The sequence below is a fragment of the Pelodiscus sinensis genome, chromosome 6 (genome assembly GCF_049634645.1).
Source record: "Pelodiscus sinensis isolate JC-2024 chromosome 6, ASM4963464v1, whole genome shotgun sequence".
Taxonomy (NCBI): Eukaryota; Metazoa; Chordata; order Testudines; family Trionychidae; genus Pelodiscus; species Pelodiscus sinensis.
This window is the reverse complement of record NC_134716.1, coordinates 129,517,430-129,534,897: the sequence shown is the minus strand read 5'-3', so window position 1 is coordinate 129,534,897 and position 17,468 is coordinate 129,517,430. Positions and strand designations below refer to the sequence as shown.

Genomic DNA, 17,468 nt, shown 5'->3' with positions numbered 1-17,468 from the left:
GGTGCGGATACTGCTGGAGTTGTAACGCTGATCATTTCTCCTCCTTAGCTCTTAGCTCTTTTGCTTTCTCTGCAAATTCACACAGCGAGTAGCAACCAGAAACAGTTTATCTAACTTTTCCGTTTCCCAGCCCACTGTAATGGCCTTGAGTTGAGTCTGCTGGCAAAAGGCCTTGTACAAATGCTGCACCAAGCGCTTGAGTTGCATTTTCCAGAGGATCTTTTATGCCTAAGTGCTGAGAAAAAGTTCTAGTTAGACGGTCAAGATAAGCGCTTGGGTTTTCTCCTTCCTTTGCCTGCAGCTATTTATTTTTGTCCAGTCTGGTTTCTTAGGGAAGGCGACAAGGATGCCACAGACTAGACGTTCTCGTTCTTCTTTATGTTTTTCTAAGGCTTCTTCATCATTCGGGTTAAAGTCTTTGGGTTCTGCAGGCCATTTGGATGCTGCAATTAATTTCCTAAGTTTCTCTTCAGGCAAAAGGACTCTCAGCAGTTGCTGAACATCCGGCCAGGTTGGTTCATATGCTTGAGGACAGGACAAGGAGTAATGGGCTTAAAGTGCAGCAGGGGAGGTTTAGATTGGACATTAGGAAAAAATTCCTAACTGTCAGGGTGGTCAAATATTGGAATAAATTGCCAAGGGAGGTGGTGGAATCTCCCTCTCTGGAGATATTTAAGAACAGGTTAGATAGACATCTGTCAGGGATGGTGTAGACGGAGCTTGATCCTGCCTTGAGGGTGGGGGGCTGGACTCGATGACCTCTCGAGGTCCCTTCCAGTCCTATTATTCTATGATTCTATGATTTTAGTTCTTGGAATTTTAAAGGGTTTTCTTCAGTTGGTGGGAACCCTTTCACTATTGCCATTAATTCGTTCCTTTGCCAGGGGACATGGACAAGCACGGCACGCTGTCGTCCTTGTGAGTCAGGGCTACCCGTAGGGCATGGCTTGTACTGGAGAGGCAGGACCCTGACGGGGTTGAGATGTTATTGGCGTTTGAGGACCTTTCAATGTCCACCCTAAGTTTTTATTCATTTTATCGAGTCTTCTTTGAGTTGCAGGACTAGGAGGGCTGATCCTTAATTTTCAGGGGGCCTCAGTGGCGTGGCAGACCAATGGAGTGTGAGCACCTAGAGCAGAGTTTTTATCCTCGGGGAACGGGTGCGGAGGCGCCGTCGGGTATACATTTGGGTTTTTAGATGTGTAGGAAGGTAGCAGCCAATCAAGAAGATCACTATCTGGCTGGTCTGTTGCCACTGGTAGTTTTTCTTTTTCAATTTGGGACATTTGAGGACAAAGTTTAGTAGATTTAACGACTGTTTGTAGTTGGGCTTTTCATTTATTATTTGAGTCTTTCAAATTAGAAAGTTTGGACTCAGTTAAGCGCTTGGAAGTTTCTTCATAGCATGAAAAATAAGCTGACCACTGAGCATCCGGTGTTTTGGAGCCACGACAGTCAAGGGCCCCCCTGAGGTGAACAATTTTGTCCAAATTAAAAGTGCCCGTCAGGGGAAACTGTTTTGATGAGTCATTTCGGGTCTACCCATTGCACTTCTCTAAACATTTACAAGTTTCGGGCCCATAACGCGTGTACGTAAAATAAGCAGGAGTACTCTTTTCAGGGACAGGAATGGTTTTACTCTGCCAGTTCCATGGGTTTTAATTGTTTTTTAACAGAGCTCCTCCATGCTTCCAGCCAACAACCCCTAACCCTCTTCCAGCCCTGCCCCCCAGCCAGGGCAGCATCCACCTTCCTTTGTTCCTCTCCATGTGGGGTGTCTGGTTCAACAAGTTTGGCATTACCTTTGCCTAGTGAGGTTTTCCCTGCTGGGTCTTGCTCCAGACAGCAGGGGTCACCACAGCCCAGCAAGTACCCCCACTACGTCACAGTTCTCCCCCCTCCGAGAGCGAACTGAGCAGGGTCACTCCGCTCGTGACCTGGGGAAGTTCGGGCCCCTCGCTACGGGACAGTGCATCGGCGATGATGTTGGCGCTCCCCTTGACGTGGATCACTTCCATGTGGTAGTCCTGCAGGAGCAGGCTCCACCGCAGCAGCTTGGCGTTCGTCCCTTTCATCTGGTGTAGCCAGGTCAGGGGGCAGTGGTCGGTGAACACCGTGAAACGCCGGCCAAACAGGTACGGCTGCAGCTTTTGCAGGGCCCACACCATGGCCAGGCATTCCCTCTCTACGGTCGCGTAGCTCCGCTCCCGGGGCAGCAGCTTCCTGCTCAGGTACACGATGGGGTGACGTTCCCCTTTCTCGTCCGCCTGCATCAGCACCGCCCCCAGCCCAGTGTCCGAGGCGTCCGTAAACACGATAAAGGGCTTGTCGAAGTCTGGGTTTACCAACACTGGGGCCTTGGCCAGGGCTCCCTTCAGTGCACAGAGAGCCCTCTGGCACTGCTCCGTCCAGACCACCCTGTCGGGCCTCCCCTTCCTGCACAGCTCTGTGATCGGGGCAGCGATGGAGCTGAAGTTGGGCACAAACCTCCGGTAGTACCCCGCCATCCCAATGAAAGCCTGGACCTGCTTCTTGGTCTGGGGCACAGGCCAGTCCCGGATGGCCTCCACTTTGGCCGGCTCTGGCTTCAAGCAGCCGCTCCCCACCTTATGGCCCAGGTAGGACACTTCGGCCATTCCAACCTTGCACTTCCCAGCCTTTACGGTCAGCCCAGCCTCCCTCAGCCGATCCAGTACCTGGCTGACCTGGGCCAAGTGGTCCTCCCAGGACTGGCTGAAGATGCAGATGTCATCGATGTACGCTAGGGCACAGTCCTCCATTCCCCGCATGGGACTGTGGGCTGTGTTGTGTCGCCGTGTGGCGCTGCGGGCTGTGTTGTGTCACCGTGTGGTGCTGCGGGCTGTGTTGTGTCGCCGTGTGGCGCTGCGGGCTGTGTTGTATCACCGCATAGGACTGTGGGCTGTGTTGCGTCGCCGTGTGGCGTTGCGGGCTGTGTTGTGTCGCCGTGTGGCGTTGCGGGCTGTGTTGTGTCGCCGTGTGGCGCAGTGGGTTGTGTTGTGTCGCCGTGTGGCGTTGCGGGCTGTGTTGTGTCGCCGTGCGGTGCTGCGGGCTGTGTTGTGTCGCCGTGCGGTGCTGCGGGCTGTGTTGTGTCGCCGTGTGGTGCTGTGGGCTGTGTTGTGTCGCCGTGAGGCGCTGCGGGCTGTGTTGTGTCGCCGTGTGGCGCTGCAGGCTGTGTTGTGTCGCCGTGAGGCGTTGCGGGCTGTGTTGTGTCGCCGTGAGGCGTTGCGGGCTGTGTTGTGTCGCCGTGTGGTGCTGCGGGCTGTGTTGTGTCGCCGTGTGGTGCTGCGGGCGGTGTTGTGTTGCCGTGTGGCGCTGCGGGCGGTGTTGTGTCGCCGTGAGGCGTTGCGGGCTGTGTTGTGTCGCCGTGTGGCGCTACGGGCTGTGTTGTGTCGCCGTGTGGCGCTGCGGGCTGTGTTGTGTCGCCGTGTGGCGCTGCGGGCTGTGTTGTGTCGCCGTGTGGCGCTGCGGGCTGTGTTGTGTCGCCGTGTGGCGCTGCGGGCTGTGTTGTGTCGCCGTGAGGCGCTGCGGGCTGTGTTGTGTCGCCGTGTGGCGCTGCGGGCTGTGTTGTGTCGCCGTGAGGCGTTGCAGGCTGTGTTGTGTCGCCGTGTGGCGCTGCGGGCTGTGTTGTGTCGCCGTGTGGCGCTACGGGCTGTGTTGTGTCGCCGTGTGGTGCTGTGGGCTGTGTTAGAATCATAGAATCATAGAATCATAGGACTGGAAGGGACCTCGAGAGGTCATCGAGTCCAGCCCCCCGCCCTCAAGGCAGGACCAAGCTCCGTCTACACCATCCCTGACAGATGTCTATCTAACCTGTTCTTAAATATCTCCAGAGAGGGAGATTCCACCACCTCCCTTGGCAATTTATTCCAATATTTGACCACCCTGACAGTTAGGAATTTTTTCCTAATGTCCAATCTAAACCTCCCCTGCTGCACTTTAAGCCCATTACTCCTTGTCCTGTCCTCAGAAACCAAGAGGAACAAATTTTCTCCTTCCTCCTTGTGACACCCTTTTAGATATTTGAAAACCGCTATCATGTCCCCCCTTAATCTTCTTTTTTCCAAACTAAACAAGCCCAGTTCATGAAGCCTGGCTTCATAGGTCATGTTCTCTAGACCTTTAATCATTCTTGTCGCTCTTCTCTGGACCCTTTCCAATTTCTCCACATCTTTCTTGAAATGTGGCGCCCAGAACTGGACACAGTACTCCAGCTGAGGCCTAACTAGTGCAGAGTAGAGCGGCAGAATGACTTCACGAGTTTTGCTTACAACACACCTGTTGATACAACCTAGAATCATATTTGCTTTTTTTGCAACAGCATCACACTGTTGACTCATATTCAACTTGTGGTCCACTATGACCCCTAGATCCCTTTCCGCCATGCTCCTTCCTAGACAGTCGCTTCCCACCTTGTACGTATGGAACTGATTGTTCCTTCCTAAGTGGAGCACTTTGCATTTCTCTTTATTAAACCTCATCCTGTTTACCTCTGACCATTTCTCTAACTTGCTAAGGGCTGTGTTGCGTTGCCTTGTGGTGCTGCAGGCTGTGTTGTGTCGCCGTGTGGTGCTGTGGGCTCTGTTGCGTCGCCGTGTGGTGCTGCGGGCTGTGTTGTATCACCACGTTGCACTGCGAGCTGTGTTGTGTCGCCGTGTGGCGCTGTGGGTTGTGCTGTGTCACCGTGTGGTGCTGCGGGCTGTGTTGTGTCGCCGTGTGGTGCTGTGGGCTGTGTTGTGTCGCCGTGTGGTGCTGCGGGCTGTGTTGTGTCGCCGTGCGGCGCTGCGGGCTGTGTTGTGTCGCCGTGCGGCGCTGCGGGCTGTGTTGTATCACCACGTTGCACTGCGAGCTGTGTTGTGTCGCCGTGTGGCACTGTGGGTTGTGCTGTGTCACCGTGTGGCGCTGCGGGCTGTGTTGTGTCGCCGTGTGGCGCTGCGGGCTGTGTTGTGTCGCCGTGCGGCGCTGCGGGCTGTGTTGTATCACCACGTTGCACTGCGAGCTGTGTTGTGTCGCCGTGTGGCACTGTGGGTTGTGCTGTGTCACCGTGTGGCGCTGTGGGCTGTGTTGTGTCGCCGTGTGGCGCTGCGGGCTGTGTTGTGTCGCCGTGCGGCGCTGCGGGCTGTGTTGTATCACCACGTTGCACTGCGAGCTGTGTTGTGTCGCCGTGTGGCGCTGCGGGCTGTGTTGTGTCACCGTGTGGCGCTGTGGGCTGTGTTGTGTCGCCGTGTGGTGCTGCGGGCTGTGTTGTGTCGCCGTGCGGTGCTGTGGGCTGTGTTGTATCGCCGTGTGGCGCTGCGGGCTGCGTTGTGTCGCCATGCGGCAGTGCGGGCTGTGTTGCGTCGCCGTGTGGCGCTACGGGCTGTGTTGTGTCGCCGTGTGGCGCTGCGGGCTGTGTTGTGTCGCCGTGTGGCGCTGCGGGCTGCGTTGTGTCGCCGTGCGGCGCTGCAGGCTGTGTTGTGTCGCCGTGCGGCGCTGCAGGCTGTGTTGTGTCGCCGTGCGGCGCTGCGGGCTGTGTTGTGTCGCCGTGTGGCGCTGCGGGCTGTGTTGTGTCGCCGTGCGGCGCTGCAGGCTGTGTTGTGTCGCCGTGCGGTGCTGTGGGCTGTGTTGTGTCGCCGTGCGGCGCTACGGGCTGTGTTGTGTCGCCGTGCGGTGCTGTGGGCTGTGTTGTGTCGCCGTGCGGTGCTGCGGGCTGTGTTGTGTCGCCGTGCGGTGCTGTGGGCTGTGTTGTGTCGCCGTGCGGTGCTGCGGGCTGTGTTGTGTCGCCGTGTGGCTCTACGGGCTGTGTTGTGTCGCCGTGTGGTGCTGCGGGCTGTGTTGTGTCGCCGTGCGGTGCTGTGGGCTGTGTTGTGTCGCCGTGTGGCGCTGCGGGCTGTGTTGTGTCGCCGTGTGGCGCTACGGGCTGTGTTGTGTCGCCGTGTGGTGCTACGGGCTGTGTTGTGTCGCCGGGCGGAGCTGCGGGCTGTGTTGTGTCGCCGGGCGGAGCTGCGGGCTGTGTTGTGTCGCCGTGCGGCGCTGCGGGCTGTGTTGTGTCGCCGTGCGGTGCTGCGGGCTGTGTTGTATCATTGTGTTGCATTGTGAGCGGTGTGTGGTTGCTACTGTCCGGGGACCTGCCACCCTGCCTGGGGGGGGTGTGACCCACTGCAGGGGGCTGCACACCGGGGGCCAGGCACCGGAGATCCCAACGCCTGCCGGCGAAGGGAGACAGAGCGGGGGGCTGCACCAGGCTGGGGGGTAGGGCGGGCGGGGGGAGGGTCGGTCTCGGCTGGGCTGGGAAAAGGGGCTTAGGGCAGAAAGGGGGGAGGGCCCCCCAGGACCCCCGCCCCCCAAGAGGAATGGTACTGGCTGCGCTGGCCCCTGGGAACCAAGAACCCAGCTGTTCTCCCTGCCGGCTGGAGGCCCGTCTGGCTGGGGGGGGCAGCGCTCGGGGCTCCCCGACACCGGGTGCTTGCGTGGCCCCACAGGGGAGACGCCGAGGCCGCCTGGCTGACCGGCAGAGGGCCCGCGGCGGGTTTGATTTCTACGGGTGGTGCACATCCACACCGGCCTCGGGGCACGTCCACATTTATTCCGCACAGAGACAAAATCCGCCCCTGATGGAAAAGATTAGAGGGACCATTGTCCAGTCCCCCCCAATTCTGGCACCCCGAGTGGCCGGAGCAAAGCTGGGAGGCCCGGGCCCGGAACGGCCGGCGAGCTCTGTGCCCGGGGAGCTCTGTGCCCGGGGAGCTCTGTGCCCGGCGAGCTCTGTGCCCGGGGAGCTCTGTGCCCGGGGAGCTCTGTGCCCGGCGAGCTCTGTGCCCGGCGAGCTCTGTGCCCGGCGAGCTCTGTGCCCGGCGAGCTCTGTGCCCGGGGAGCTCTGTGCCCGGCGAGCTCTGTGCCCGGCGAGCTCTGTGCCCGGGGAGCTCTGTGCCCGGGGAGCTCTGTGCCCGGCGAGCTCTGTGCCCGGGGAGCTCTGTGCCCGGCGAGCTCTGTGCCCGGCGAGCTCTGTGCCCGGCGAGCTCTGTGCCCGGGGAGCTCTGTGCCCGGGGAGCTCTGTGCCCGGCGAGCTCTGTGCCCGGGGAGCTCTGTGCCCGGGGAGCTCTGTGCCCGGGGAGCTCTGTGCCCGGCGAGCTCTGTGCCCGGGGAGCTCTGTGCCCGGGGAGCTCTGTGCCCGGGGAGCTCTGTGCCCGGGGAGCTCTGTGCCCGGCGAGCTCTGTGCCCGGCGAGCTCTGTGCCCGGCGAGCTCTGTGCCCGGGGAGCTCTGTGCCCGGGGAGCTCTGTGCCCGGGGAGCTCTGTGCCCGGCGAGCTCTGTGCCCGGGGAGCTCTGTGCCCGGGGAGCTCTGTGCCCGGGGAGCTCTGTGCCCGGCGAGCTCTGTGCCCGGCGAGCTCTGTGCCCGGCGAGCTCTGTGCCCGGGGAGCTCTGTGCCCGGGGAGCTCTGTGCCCGGCGAGCTCTGTGCCCGGGGAGCTCTGTGCCCGGCGAGCTCTGTGCCCGGCGAGCTCTGTGCCCGGGGAGCTCTGTGCCCGGCGAGCTCTGTGCCCGGGGAGCTCTGTGCCCGGGGAGCTCTGTGCCCGGGGAGCTCTGTGCCCGGCGAGCTCTGTGCCCGGGGAGCTCTGTGCCCGGGGAGCTCTGTGCCCGGGGAGCTCTGTGCCCGGGGAGCTCTGTGCCCGGGGAGCTCTGTGCCCAGGGAGCTCTGTGCCCGGCGAGCTCTGTGCCCGGCGAGCTCTGTGCCCGGCGAGCTCTGTGCCCGGCAGGTGTGCGAACGGACTCGCCCAGGGGCGGTGCTGGGCAGGCGCAGGACGGAGCACTGCAGGGCTGAGGGCAGGAAGGGGCGCACGGGCGCCCCGATGGAGACGCTGCCGGAGGGCACAGCGGAGCGGTGGCCGGGGCGGGGACGGGGCCTGGCCGGGTGTGACTCCAGGCTCGACTCCGGGCTCAGGGGTGTTTTTCTTTTGCCCACAACCGGGTGTTCCCAAACCCGCCGGCTCTGCCCGGCCCTGCGCTTGTCGGGGAGCCGCCTCCGGGCCAGGTGCTCGGTGCTGGGGCAGCAGGTCGGGGAGCGGCTGGTGCCAGGGCCCGGCCCCGCGAGGGTCGCAGCGGCGCTCGCTCTGCTCCCCGTTAGCTACCGCCCAAGGGCCTGGCTGGCAAAGTGTCCTGCAGCGTGGAGAGGGTCCCGCTCAGCCGGCCGCGTCTCCGGAGGCCCCGCCGGCAGCGCCAGGCCCACGCCGGCGTTTCCAAGGCAGGATCCCGCCAGCGCGAGAGGAGGCGGCCGGTCCTGGCTCCCCGTCACTGGAAATTGCCGTAGATCTTGAAGGAGTCCAGGTAGCTGAGGGCGAGCTGGTAGCAGAAGGTGTACTGCTCCTGGGGGAGAGGCTGTGCTGAGACGCCGGCGCTGGGCCCAGCCCGCCCCCCACGCGCCTGCTCTCGCCCCAGGGCGCGCCGAGCGTGGCCCCAGGCCAGACCTAGGCTCAGACACCAGCCCCGGCAGCCCTTCCCGCCCCTCCCCACCGGCAGTGCCAGACCCAGGAGGAACCCGGCCCTCAGCCGCAGCCTCCCCCACCCACCCCGCACTGGCCCGGCAGGGTGCCCCACGTAAGGGCGCCATGAGCCCACACTGTAAAGTCCACGGGGCTGCCCCGCTGAAGCCTGTGGTGCTCCCTGGCCACGCCGTGGCCCCGGGCATGCGTGGAAGGGCTTGTGCCCGTGTCGGTGCCCCAGGCAGGCGGGGCCCTGGCAGGGCAAGGGGCAGCGTGTCCGACGTGACAGTGCCAGGAGGCTGCAGGTCTCGCCCCCAGCGCCCGGGGCTGGGGCTGTTTCCCTCTGGGGGCTCCGTGGCCTGTGCCGTGGGAACCAGGCTGGGACCCCGCTGCGGGAGGGCTGAGGGCAGCGCACGGGGTGCCAGGGGCGGCAGGGCCTTGGTTGGGGGCTGGGGCTCCCGGCCCGTCGGGCCCACGCGGGGACACGTACCTCGTCCCCGACCAGCTGCCAGCGCCGCCGCTTCAGCATCCTGACGGCCTGCGAGACGTCCAGCTGCCCCTCGCTGCGGATCTGCTCGCACAGCCAGCGGGCCGCGCAGAAGAGCCCGCAGCGGCTGGCCCCGTCCCTGCAGGGGGGACGCGCCGGTTGGATCGGGGTGGGCCGGGAGCTGTGGCCGGGGGCTCTGGGGCGAGCCCGGGGAGGAGCGGAGGGGGGGCTGCGCGGTGCGGCCGTTCCGACGGACGGGGCCCGGACACGCCAGGCTCAGTGTGACGTGAGGGGGGGGGCTGTCCACTCTCGTGGCCCTGCGCCCACTCTGCCGGGCAGTCACTGGTGGCTGTGTGGGCGGGGGCGACCCCTACTGGCCAGTATCTGTAGCGCTGCCCGGCGGGACGGCTGCCTTAAGTCAGGTAGGCAAAGACCCAACCTGTGAGACTGGTTGAGGGCAGGCGGGGAACAAAGGAAGGGAGGCTTCGGGGGAAGGGGCAGTCGCTGGCTGGGAACACGAAGGAGGCAGCCTAAACTGAAGGCTGAGGGTCTAGGGGGCGGAGGACCCCCCCACCCCAAGGGGTCTGAGGCATCCTGGCCCTGGCTCCTGTAGCCACGTCCCGGCTGTGCTGGGCTGTGTCCAGGAGCAGCAATAGCCCCCCGTTCTCTGGCCGGTGGAGTCACATCTGGCTGCAGATGGGGGTGCAGGGTCGGGGGTCCCCGCCGCGCCGTCATAGCCAACCTCCCCGGGGGTGTCTGTGCCACGTGCCCCCCGCGCGGGAGCCGGGACCCCAGGCCCCTCGCGCCCGCTCACCAGCACGTGATGAGCAGGTGGCCGTCCTGGCTCGTGCGCTGGCTCCGCTCCACCTCCCCCAGCAGGCTGATGATGGTGGCCGGACGGCGGGGCAGCTGCTCCCGCATGGGCCAGTCGTCCACCTGCCAGACGCAGATCCGCAGCGCGGCCTTGTTGGGCTGGGGAGAGACGGGGAGGGGGTGGCTGCAGCTGCCTGGGGCCGGGGGAAGCCAGCCCTGGGCACCGGGCAGGAAGGGGGAACCTGGCGCGGGGGCTGCATGCCCTCAGGCCCTTCCACAAGCCCCTTGGCCCAGCCCCTGGAGCTGTGGGGCCGGGCACAGGGCCATGGGGCCCCTGAGGCAAACCTGGGCGGGGTGGTGAGAGGCTGCATCTCCCCCGACCCCACGCGTCAAAGCTCCCGCGAGATGCAGGGCCGGAGGGACCGCGAGGGCCACACAGACCTCGAGCAGCGACGTCCCGCCCGGTCTGAGACCCTCCGTGAGGGGATCCCACGGCCGCCCTTGGCAGCCTGGTCCGAGCGTGGCCCCCGGGGAGAAAACTCTCCAGCAGGGCTGCCACGCTGCCCACGGGCCCTACCTGCCTCTAGCAGGACTGCCACGCTGCCCTCTGCCAAGGCTGGTTCCGAAAGGCAGCCGGAGGCTCCACCACCCTCTTCTGCCTCCTCGGCCCCTGTCCCGCCCTCTGTGGGGCAGGAATCACTACGAAGCAGTGAGGGGCCGGCCCTGCTCCCAGGGTCCCTCCTGGAGTCCCCCAGGGCCTTGGCCGTGCGAGGGGCCCCTCTGAATTAGCGGCCGGTAGCCAGCTCTGAATGTGAGCCGGGTCTCCGCCTGCTGGGGACAGGGCCCGAGGGCTGCCGTCAGGGGAAGGCCCAGGACTACCCCGCCCGGGGCAGGGCCTACCTGCTGCGTGTTGGTCACCGCGAGCGTGCGGACGGTGAAGGCAGCTCCCGGCTCCTCGGAGATCAGCTTGACGTGGAAATGGCCGTAAGAGGCCTCCCCATGCGCAGGCCAGAATGCCACGTACGTCTGGGGAGCGAGCACATGGACCTGTTCTCACACGCGTGCTCACCGGGCACACGGAACCCCGCAAACGCAGCCACACGCCTCACACTGGCATGCAGGGAAAGGCACAGCCCCGCACACGCAGGACGTGTGCTCACAGATATGAACTCACCGGGCACACGGAACCCCGCACACGCCTAACGCCGGCATGCGGGGCAGGTACCTAGCAGAGCTCTGGTGCGCACACACCCCAGGTGTGCCCACAGGCCGGCCCAGACAGTGACAGGGCATCTACCTCCCGTGTCCTCACACATGTACATGTGCAGCTCCAGGGGCCGCCGGCGACTCCAGGCTGGGTCCGCAGGCCTAGGAGTGCACCGCCACGCCTGCACCACATGTCTCAGCCGGCCCCTGGGCCCCCTTGGGCTCCGCTCGGCTGGGGTGAGCGGGGGCTTGGGTTACTGAACTGGGCGCCTTCAGCTGCCTGACATGCACGGACACAGACACACGCAGACACACATGGGCACACGCACAGACACAGACATGCACGGACACATGAGCACGGAGACGCAACTGTGGCGTAGTGGGGGTACCTGGCTGGTTTCTATGCTGCTGGCTCTGGGGTAACCCCCACTGGCTGCCGTGGGTACCACGACCCAGCAAAACAGGATGAGTCACTATGCAAACCAGTGGCCAGACACCCCCCATGGAGAGGAACAAAGGAAGGTGGATGCTGCCCTGGCTGGGGGGGCAGGGCTGGAAGTTAGTGAGTTGGTTGCTGGCTGTCGGAGGGCATGGAGGAGAGCCTAGGGAAAGGGGCTGGAGTTTAGGGGCCCAGTCTCCCCCATCTCAAGGGGGCCTGAGGCATCCTAGCCCAGTTCCTGTAACCAGATTACATCTGTGCTGCGCTGTGCTGGAGGAGCAATAAACCACCCTCAATTCCACTGGCTGGTGCAGTCTGTTTGTGCCATTTCGGGGTGCAGGAGACGGGGAACCCCCAACGCGCCGTCACAGCAACGCAGACACACACGGGAACCACAAACCGACACACATGGATACGCACAGGGACACGCGCACGGAGACACAGACATGCAGACGCACACATGCACAGACGCACAAACGTGGACACAGGCGCACAGAGACATGTGCAGATGCACACACAGACACGCATGGACACACATGGAGACATAAGCACAGAGACACTCACGGACACAGGCACGGAGACGCAGGCGCACACGGACACACGCAGAGCGACACCGGTGCGCAGACAGGCACACTGGGGATGGGAAGGACTCGTTGGCTGTGTGATAAGCAAATGCTTAGCGGAGAGTCGAGTCGATGCCTCTTTCTACATACAGCAAAGGGGGGCAGGGGGAACTCAGAGATCCCGGGCTCCAGCGCGGCTTTTCCACGGAACCCAGGATCAGCAGGGGAGTCCCCCGCTGACCCCGCTCCGCGCGGCATTTCAACGTGGCAGGGAGCCCGGGGTCAGCGGGTTCCTCTGAGTCCCCTGCGGACGCCGGGCTCCCTGCGCGCTGCCACTTGGAAACGCACAAGAGCCGCCGCTGGGGACTCTGGGACATTTCCAAGCTGGCACCTGGGTGCAGCCCGGAATCGGGGGGGACGTCCCGCTGGCCCCGGGCTGCCCGCCGATTCCGCATCCCTCCTGGGAAATGTCCAATGGCCCCAGCGAGGGCCCAGCGGGGCTCTTCTCCAGTCCAAAGGAGGGATGCGGAAGTGCCTGTTGACTAGTGGAGTAGTCAATTCACCGCCAGGTAAGATCCCTTGCGCAGACACACACGGACACACCCACATGCATGGCCACAGGCAGAAAGACACAGGCACACAGAGACACACACACACACACACTCACAGACACACACGGACACACCCACATGCATGGCCACAGGCAGAAAGACACAGGCGCGCAGAGACACACACACACACACTCACAGACACACACAGACACACCCACATGCATGGCCAGAGGCAGAAAGACACAGGCGCGCAGAGACACACACACACACACTCACAGACACACACGGACACACCCACATGCATGGCCACAGGCAGAAAGACACAGGCGCGCAGAGACACACACACACACACTCACAGACACACACAGACACACCCACATGCATGGCCAGAGGCAGAAAGACACAGGCGCGCAGAGACACACACACACACACTCACAGACACACACGGACACACCCACATGCATGGCCACAGGCAGAAAGACACAGGCGCACAGACACACACACACACACACACTCACAGACACACACGGACACACCCACATGCATGGCCACAGGCAGAAAGACACAGGCGCACAGAGACACACACACACACACTCACAGACACACACGGACACACCCACATGCATGGCCACAGGCAGAAAGACACAGGCGCGCAGAGACACGCACACACAGACACGCCCGGACACGCAGACACACGCGCGGAGACACGCCATTGTCCCCAGGCTCCCTGCAGATGGAGCCAGCGTGTGCCGGTGAGGGGGAGCAAGCAGCCACGTCCCACAGACCCACGGACGGACGGACACCTCCCATGCCCAACCCCCTGCACACAGGAGTGCGCCCACCCTCCCGGGTGCTCCCCGGCTTCCGGCACTGCCTCTCACGGCCCGACGGGCGGCCCAGCTGGCAGGTCTGTCCCACCCGGGAGCCGGACGGGCAGATCCGGGGTCGCGGCGGGGCCCGGTGGCGGGGATGGAGGGAGGGAGCTGTGGTTCTCCGAGCGCCGGCAGGGAACAGGCGCGGGTCAGCTGCCCCTCTGTGCCCGCGAGCCCCTGGCTCCGAGCTGCTGGCGCCCGGCAAGGCCCCTGGCCCAGGCTGACCTGGTCCAGCTCCTCCAGGCGGTTCAGCATGACCAGCGCGCTGCAGGTGTAGTCCCAGAGCAGGGCCCAGAAATCCCCCAGCGTCTCCCGCAGCGGCAGCTGGGTCACAATGGTGCTGTCGTCTTCCGCGTATGCCTGCGGACGGACGGACGGACGGACACGGTGGGGGCACCAGCCAGCTCCCCTGTGCCGCACACTGCCCACCCCCCACCCGCCTTCTGCCCGCCCTGCGCCCGCCCCGTCGGCCCCGCACCTGCTCCACAATTGCCCTCCGCTCACCCCAACCTGCCCCGCACCCACGCCTGCTCCGCGATCACCCTCCACCCGCCCCCCACCTGCCCTCTGCCTGCCCCACGCCCTTGTTGCTGGTCCCGGCCTTGCCATGGCGCCACCCAGCCACTGAACCCCAGCGCACAGGGGCTGTGACGCTGCCCTGGACCGTCCCACCCCAGCCTCAGGCTCTGGACCCCACCTGCCCCTCCAACCACCTGCCAGAGCCGCCCAGAGGCCACGCCAGGCCGAGGGGCACAGCACAGCTGGCCTGCGGGGCGGGGGACGTGGCACGGGGCACTGAAGCTGACCCTGAGGGACTGTGTCCCGGGACAGCTGGTGGCTGGGCACTGGCCAGCAGGGAGAAGGGCCGGGTCCCGTGCTGGTCCCAGGAGGGGCTGGGGAGCTCCCGGGCCGTGCGGGCAGAGGGAGCCGGAGCCTTACGCCAACAAAGACTGCGTTGATGTAGCCGGGCGAGCCATCGGCCTTCAGGGAGGACATCAGGATGGGGCGGCTGCAATCGGCTGCGGGCGGAAGGAGAAAGGGCGAGTCTGAGCCGGCCTGTCGGCCGAGCAGCCCAGCCCCCCCCCGAGCTGTGGTGAGCAGACCCCGTCTGATTCCGGTGCCAGGGGCACCCTCTGCCCTGCAGGGTGGGGGCCTGGCAGCACAGGGCCGGGGGGGCCAGCTGGGGAACCGGGAGGCTGGCCGGGAATAATAACGGGGTGATTATCAACGACCTGGCTGAGGGGATGGATTGCAAGTTCACAGATGACACTAAGCTGGGGGGAGAGGTAGACATGCTTAAGGGCAGGGAAGGGTCCAGAGTGACTTGGAGGATTGGGCCACAAGAAATCTGATGAGGTTCAACAAGGACAAGTGCAGAGTCCTGCCCTTGGGACGGAAGAATCCCAAGAATTGTTATCGGTTGGGGGCCGACTGGAGAAGTAGCAGCTCTGCAGAAAAGGACCTGGGGGTTACAGTGGATGAGAAGCTGGAGATGAGTCGACAGGGGCCCTTGTAGCCAAGAAGGCTAATGGCATATTAGGTTGCATGAGGAGGAGCATTGCCAGCAGATCCAGAGAAGTGATTATTCCCCTTTATTTGGCTCTGGGGAGGCCACATCTGGAGTGTTGTGTCCAGTTCTGGGCCCCCCACTGCAGAAAGGACGTGGGCGCACTGGAGAGGGGCCAGCGGAGGGCGACCAAAATGATTGGGGGGCTGGAGCACATGACCTATGAGGAGAGGCTGAGGGACTTGGGTCTGTTTAGTCTGCAGAAGAGCAGAGTGAGGGGGGATTTGAGAGCAGCCTGCAACTCCCTGCAGGGGGGTCCAAAGAGGCTGGCGAGAGGCTGTTCTCAGTGGTGGCAGAACAAGGAGCAATGGGCTCAAGTTACAGTGGGGGGGAGGGGTCTAGGTTGGATAGTAGGAAAAACTCTTTCCCTAGGCGGGTGGGGAAGCACTGGGCTGGGTTCCCTGGGGAGGGGGGAATCTCCGTCCCTAGAGGTGTCTAAGACCTGACTTGTCCAAGCCCTGGCTGGGCTGATGGAGTCGGGGCTGATCCTGCCCTGGGCAGGGGGCCGGGCTCGGTGCCTCCTGAGGTCTCCACCCGCCCCGGGGTTCTGTGATCCTCAGGACTGCCCGGGCGTGGGGTCCGCCTGCCACCGTGTTACCTGGCAGGATCGCCGGGTTGCGGTTCTTGGGCCGGTTGCTGGGCTGCTGGGCCTCGCGGCATGGCGAGAGCTGGAAGAATTCGGAAAACTTCTGCAGGGCCTGCAGGACGGGAGAGTTCGGCAGGGTCAGCTCTCAGCCATGGCTCCCTGCCTCCACCCACCATGCCCAGTGCCCACCTCCGTGCACAGCTCAGCCACCCCAGGGTGATAGGCCACGCCGAGGGGCGCCTGCCACACACCGATTCCCACCGGGGCGCCTGGGGAGGCAGCAAGCCTGAGGGCCACTCTGCTGTGTCACATGTCACAAGAGGGCCTGCCACGTCTCCACATGCTGCTCTCAGACACCATGGAGCACCGGGCACCTGCCACATCCCTATGGCCCGGGACACGCTGCTCCCAGACACCATGGAGCACCGAGCTCCTGCCACGTCTCCACAGCCCAGGACACGCTGCTCCCAGACGCCACGGAGCACCAAGGACCTGCCACGTCCCTATGGCCCGGGACACGCTGCTCCCAGACACCATGGAGCACCGAGCTCCTGCCACGTCTCCACAGCCCAGGACACGCTGCTCCCAGATGCCACGGAGCACCAAGGACCTGCCACGTCTCCACAGCCCAGGACACGCTGCTCCCACACGCCATGGAGCACCAAGGACCTGCCACGTCCCTATGGCCCGGGACACGCTGCTCCCAGACGCCACGGAGCACCAAGGACCTGCCACATCTCCACAGCCCGGGACACGCTGCTCCCACATGCCACGGAGCACCAAGGACCTGCCACGTCTCCACAGCCCGGAACACGCTGCTCCCACACGCCACGGAGCACCAAGGACCTGCCACGTCTCCACAGCCCGGGACACGCTGCTCCCAGACGCCACGGAGCACCAAGCACCTGCCACGTCTCCACAGCCCGGGACACACTGCTCCCAGACGCCACGGAGCACCAAGGACCTGCCACGTCTCCACAGCCCGGGACACGCTGCTCCCAGACGCCACAGAGCACCAAGGACCTGCCACGTCTCCACAGCCCAGGACACGCTGCTCCCACATGCCACGGAGCCCCTAATATGTCCTACATCCCAGGAAACGCTGCTCCCAGACAGTACAAGGCACCAAGGCCCAAAGGGAGGGAGACTTGGCCAGTGTCACAAAGCACATTCATGGCCACACAGGGAGCAGGACCAGGAGCCCTGGCTCCCAGCCCCCTGCTCTGGGCACAGCAGCCCTGCTTCCCTGGACTGGGGAGACGGCAAAGGCCAGATCCATGGGGGCGAGTCTCAGAGCCTGGGCCAGCCCCGCGGTTCCTCCCCCAGGTACCTTGAATTCCCGCGAGAACCCGTTGCTCCGCGTCTGGGCGTCGGGCTCATGCAGCCGGCCGACGTGGCTGTGGATGCTCTCCACTGGGACCCCGGTGGCACCGCACAGCACCCCCTCCAGCAGCACCTCGTACAGGAAGGCGTACTGCTCCTGGGGAGGGGAACACAGACGTCAGCCCCACAGCAGGGGCCGGCACGTGGGGCCAGAGCCTCATGCCACGTCTGGGGGGAGCCCAGGTACCATGCGCCATCAGCTGCACCCCACGGCCCGACTGGAGTCCCAGCCCTGCCCCCACCACTCTCACACCCACGGAACAGACTGGTGGCACATTCCTCGTGGGGGAGCCCCCATTTTATACCCCACCCCCAACCCATCCTGTGGCCCCACATGGCGGAAACCCTCCTTTTGGCACCTGTGGTCTGAGCCTGCCAGTGCTGCCAGGCCAGACACTACAGTGATGGGCCCAGAGCAGACAACAGCTACAGGGATGGGCTAGCGGCCTCCGCCACATTTCTGCTGCCCGCTGCAGAGTGCCACCATCTGGGAGACACGCCCCCTGCAGCCACGCCCCTCCAGGGAG

General features: G+C 64.1%; 1 protein-coding gene across 7 annotated transcripts in view; it reads right to left on the bottom strand.

Moving 5' to 3' along the window:
- Nucleotides 1–7,627: 7,627 nt before the first annotated feature.
- Nucleotides 7,628–17,468, bottom strand: part of LOC106732952 (receptor-type tyrosine-protein phosphatase kappa-like) — a 77,375-nt gene continuing 67,534 nt past the window's right edge. For 4 of the 7 annotated variants that reach the window (XM_075932851.1, XM_075932845.1, XM_075932846.1 and 1 more), the window contains 8 exons: nucleotides 16,889–17,038; nucleotides 15,571–15,670; nucleotides 14,345–14,424; nucleotides 13,631–13,765; nucleotides 10,675–10,800; nucleotides 9,776–9,933; nucleotides 8,965–9,100; nucleotides 7,629–8,358 (listed from right to left, as the gene is read on the bottom strand). In XM_075932851.1, coding sequence (XP_075788966.1) covers nucleotides 8,284–8,358; nucleotides 8,965–9,100; nucleotides 9,776–9,933; nucleotides 10,675–10,800; nucleotides 13,631–13,765; nucleotides 14,345–14,424; nucleotides 15,571–15,670; nucleotides 16,889–17,038 — 960 coding nt within the window. In that variant the 3' untranslated portion in view covers nucleotides 7,629–8,283. Of the gene's footprint in view, nucleotides 8,359–8,964; nucleotides 9,101–9,775; nucleotides 9,934–10,674; nucleotides 10,801–13,630; nucleotides 13,766–14,344; nucleotides 14,425–15,570; nucleotides 15,671–16,888; nucleotides 17,039–17,468 lie in introns of all 7 variants that reach the window. The other 3 variants (XM_075932847.1, XM_075932850.1, XM_075932848.1) reach the window with 2 other exon arrangements.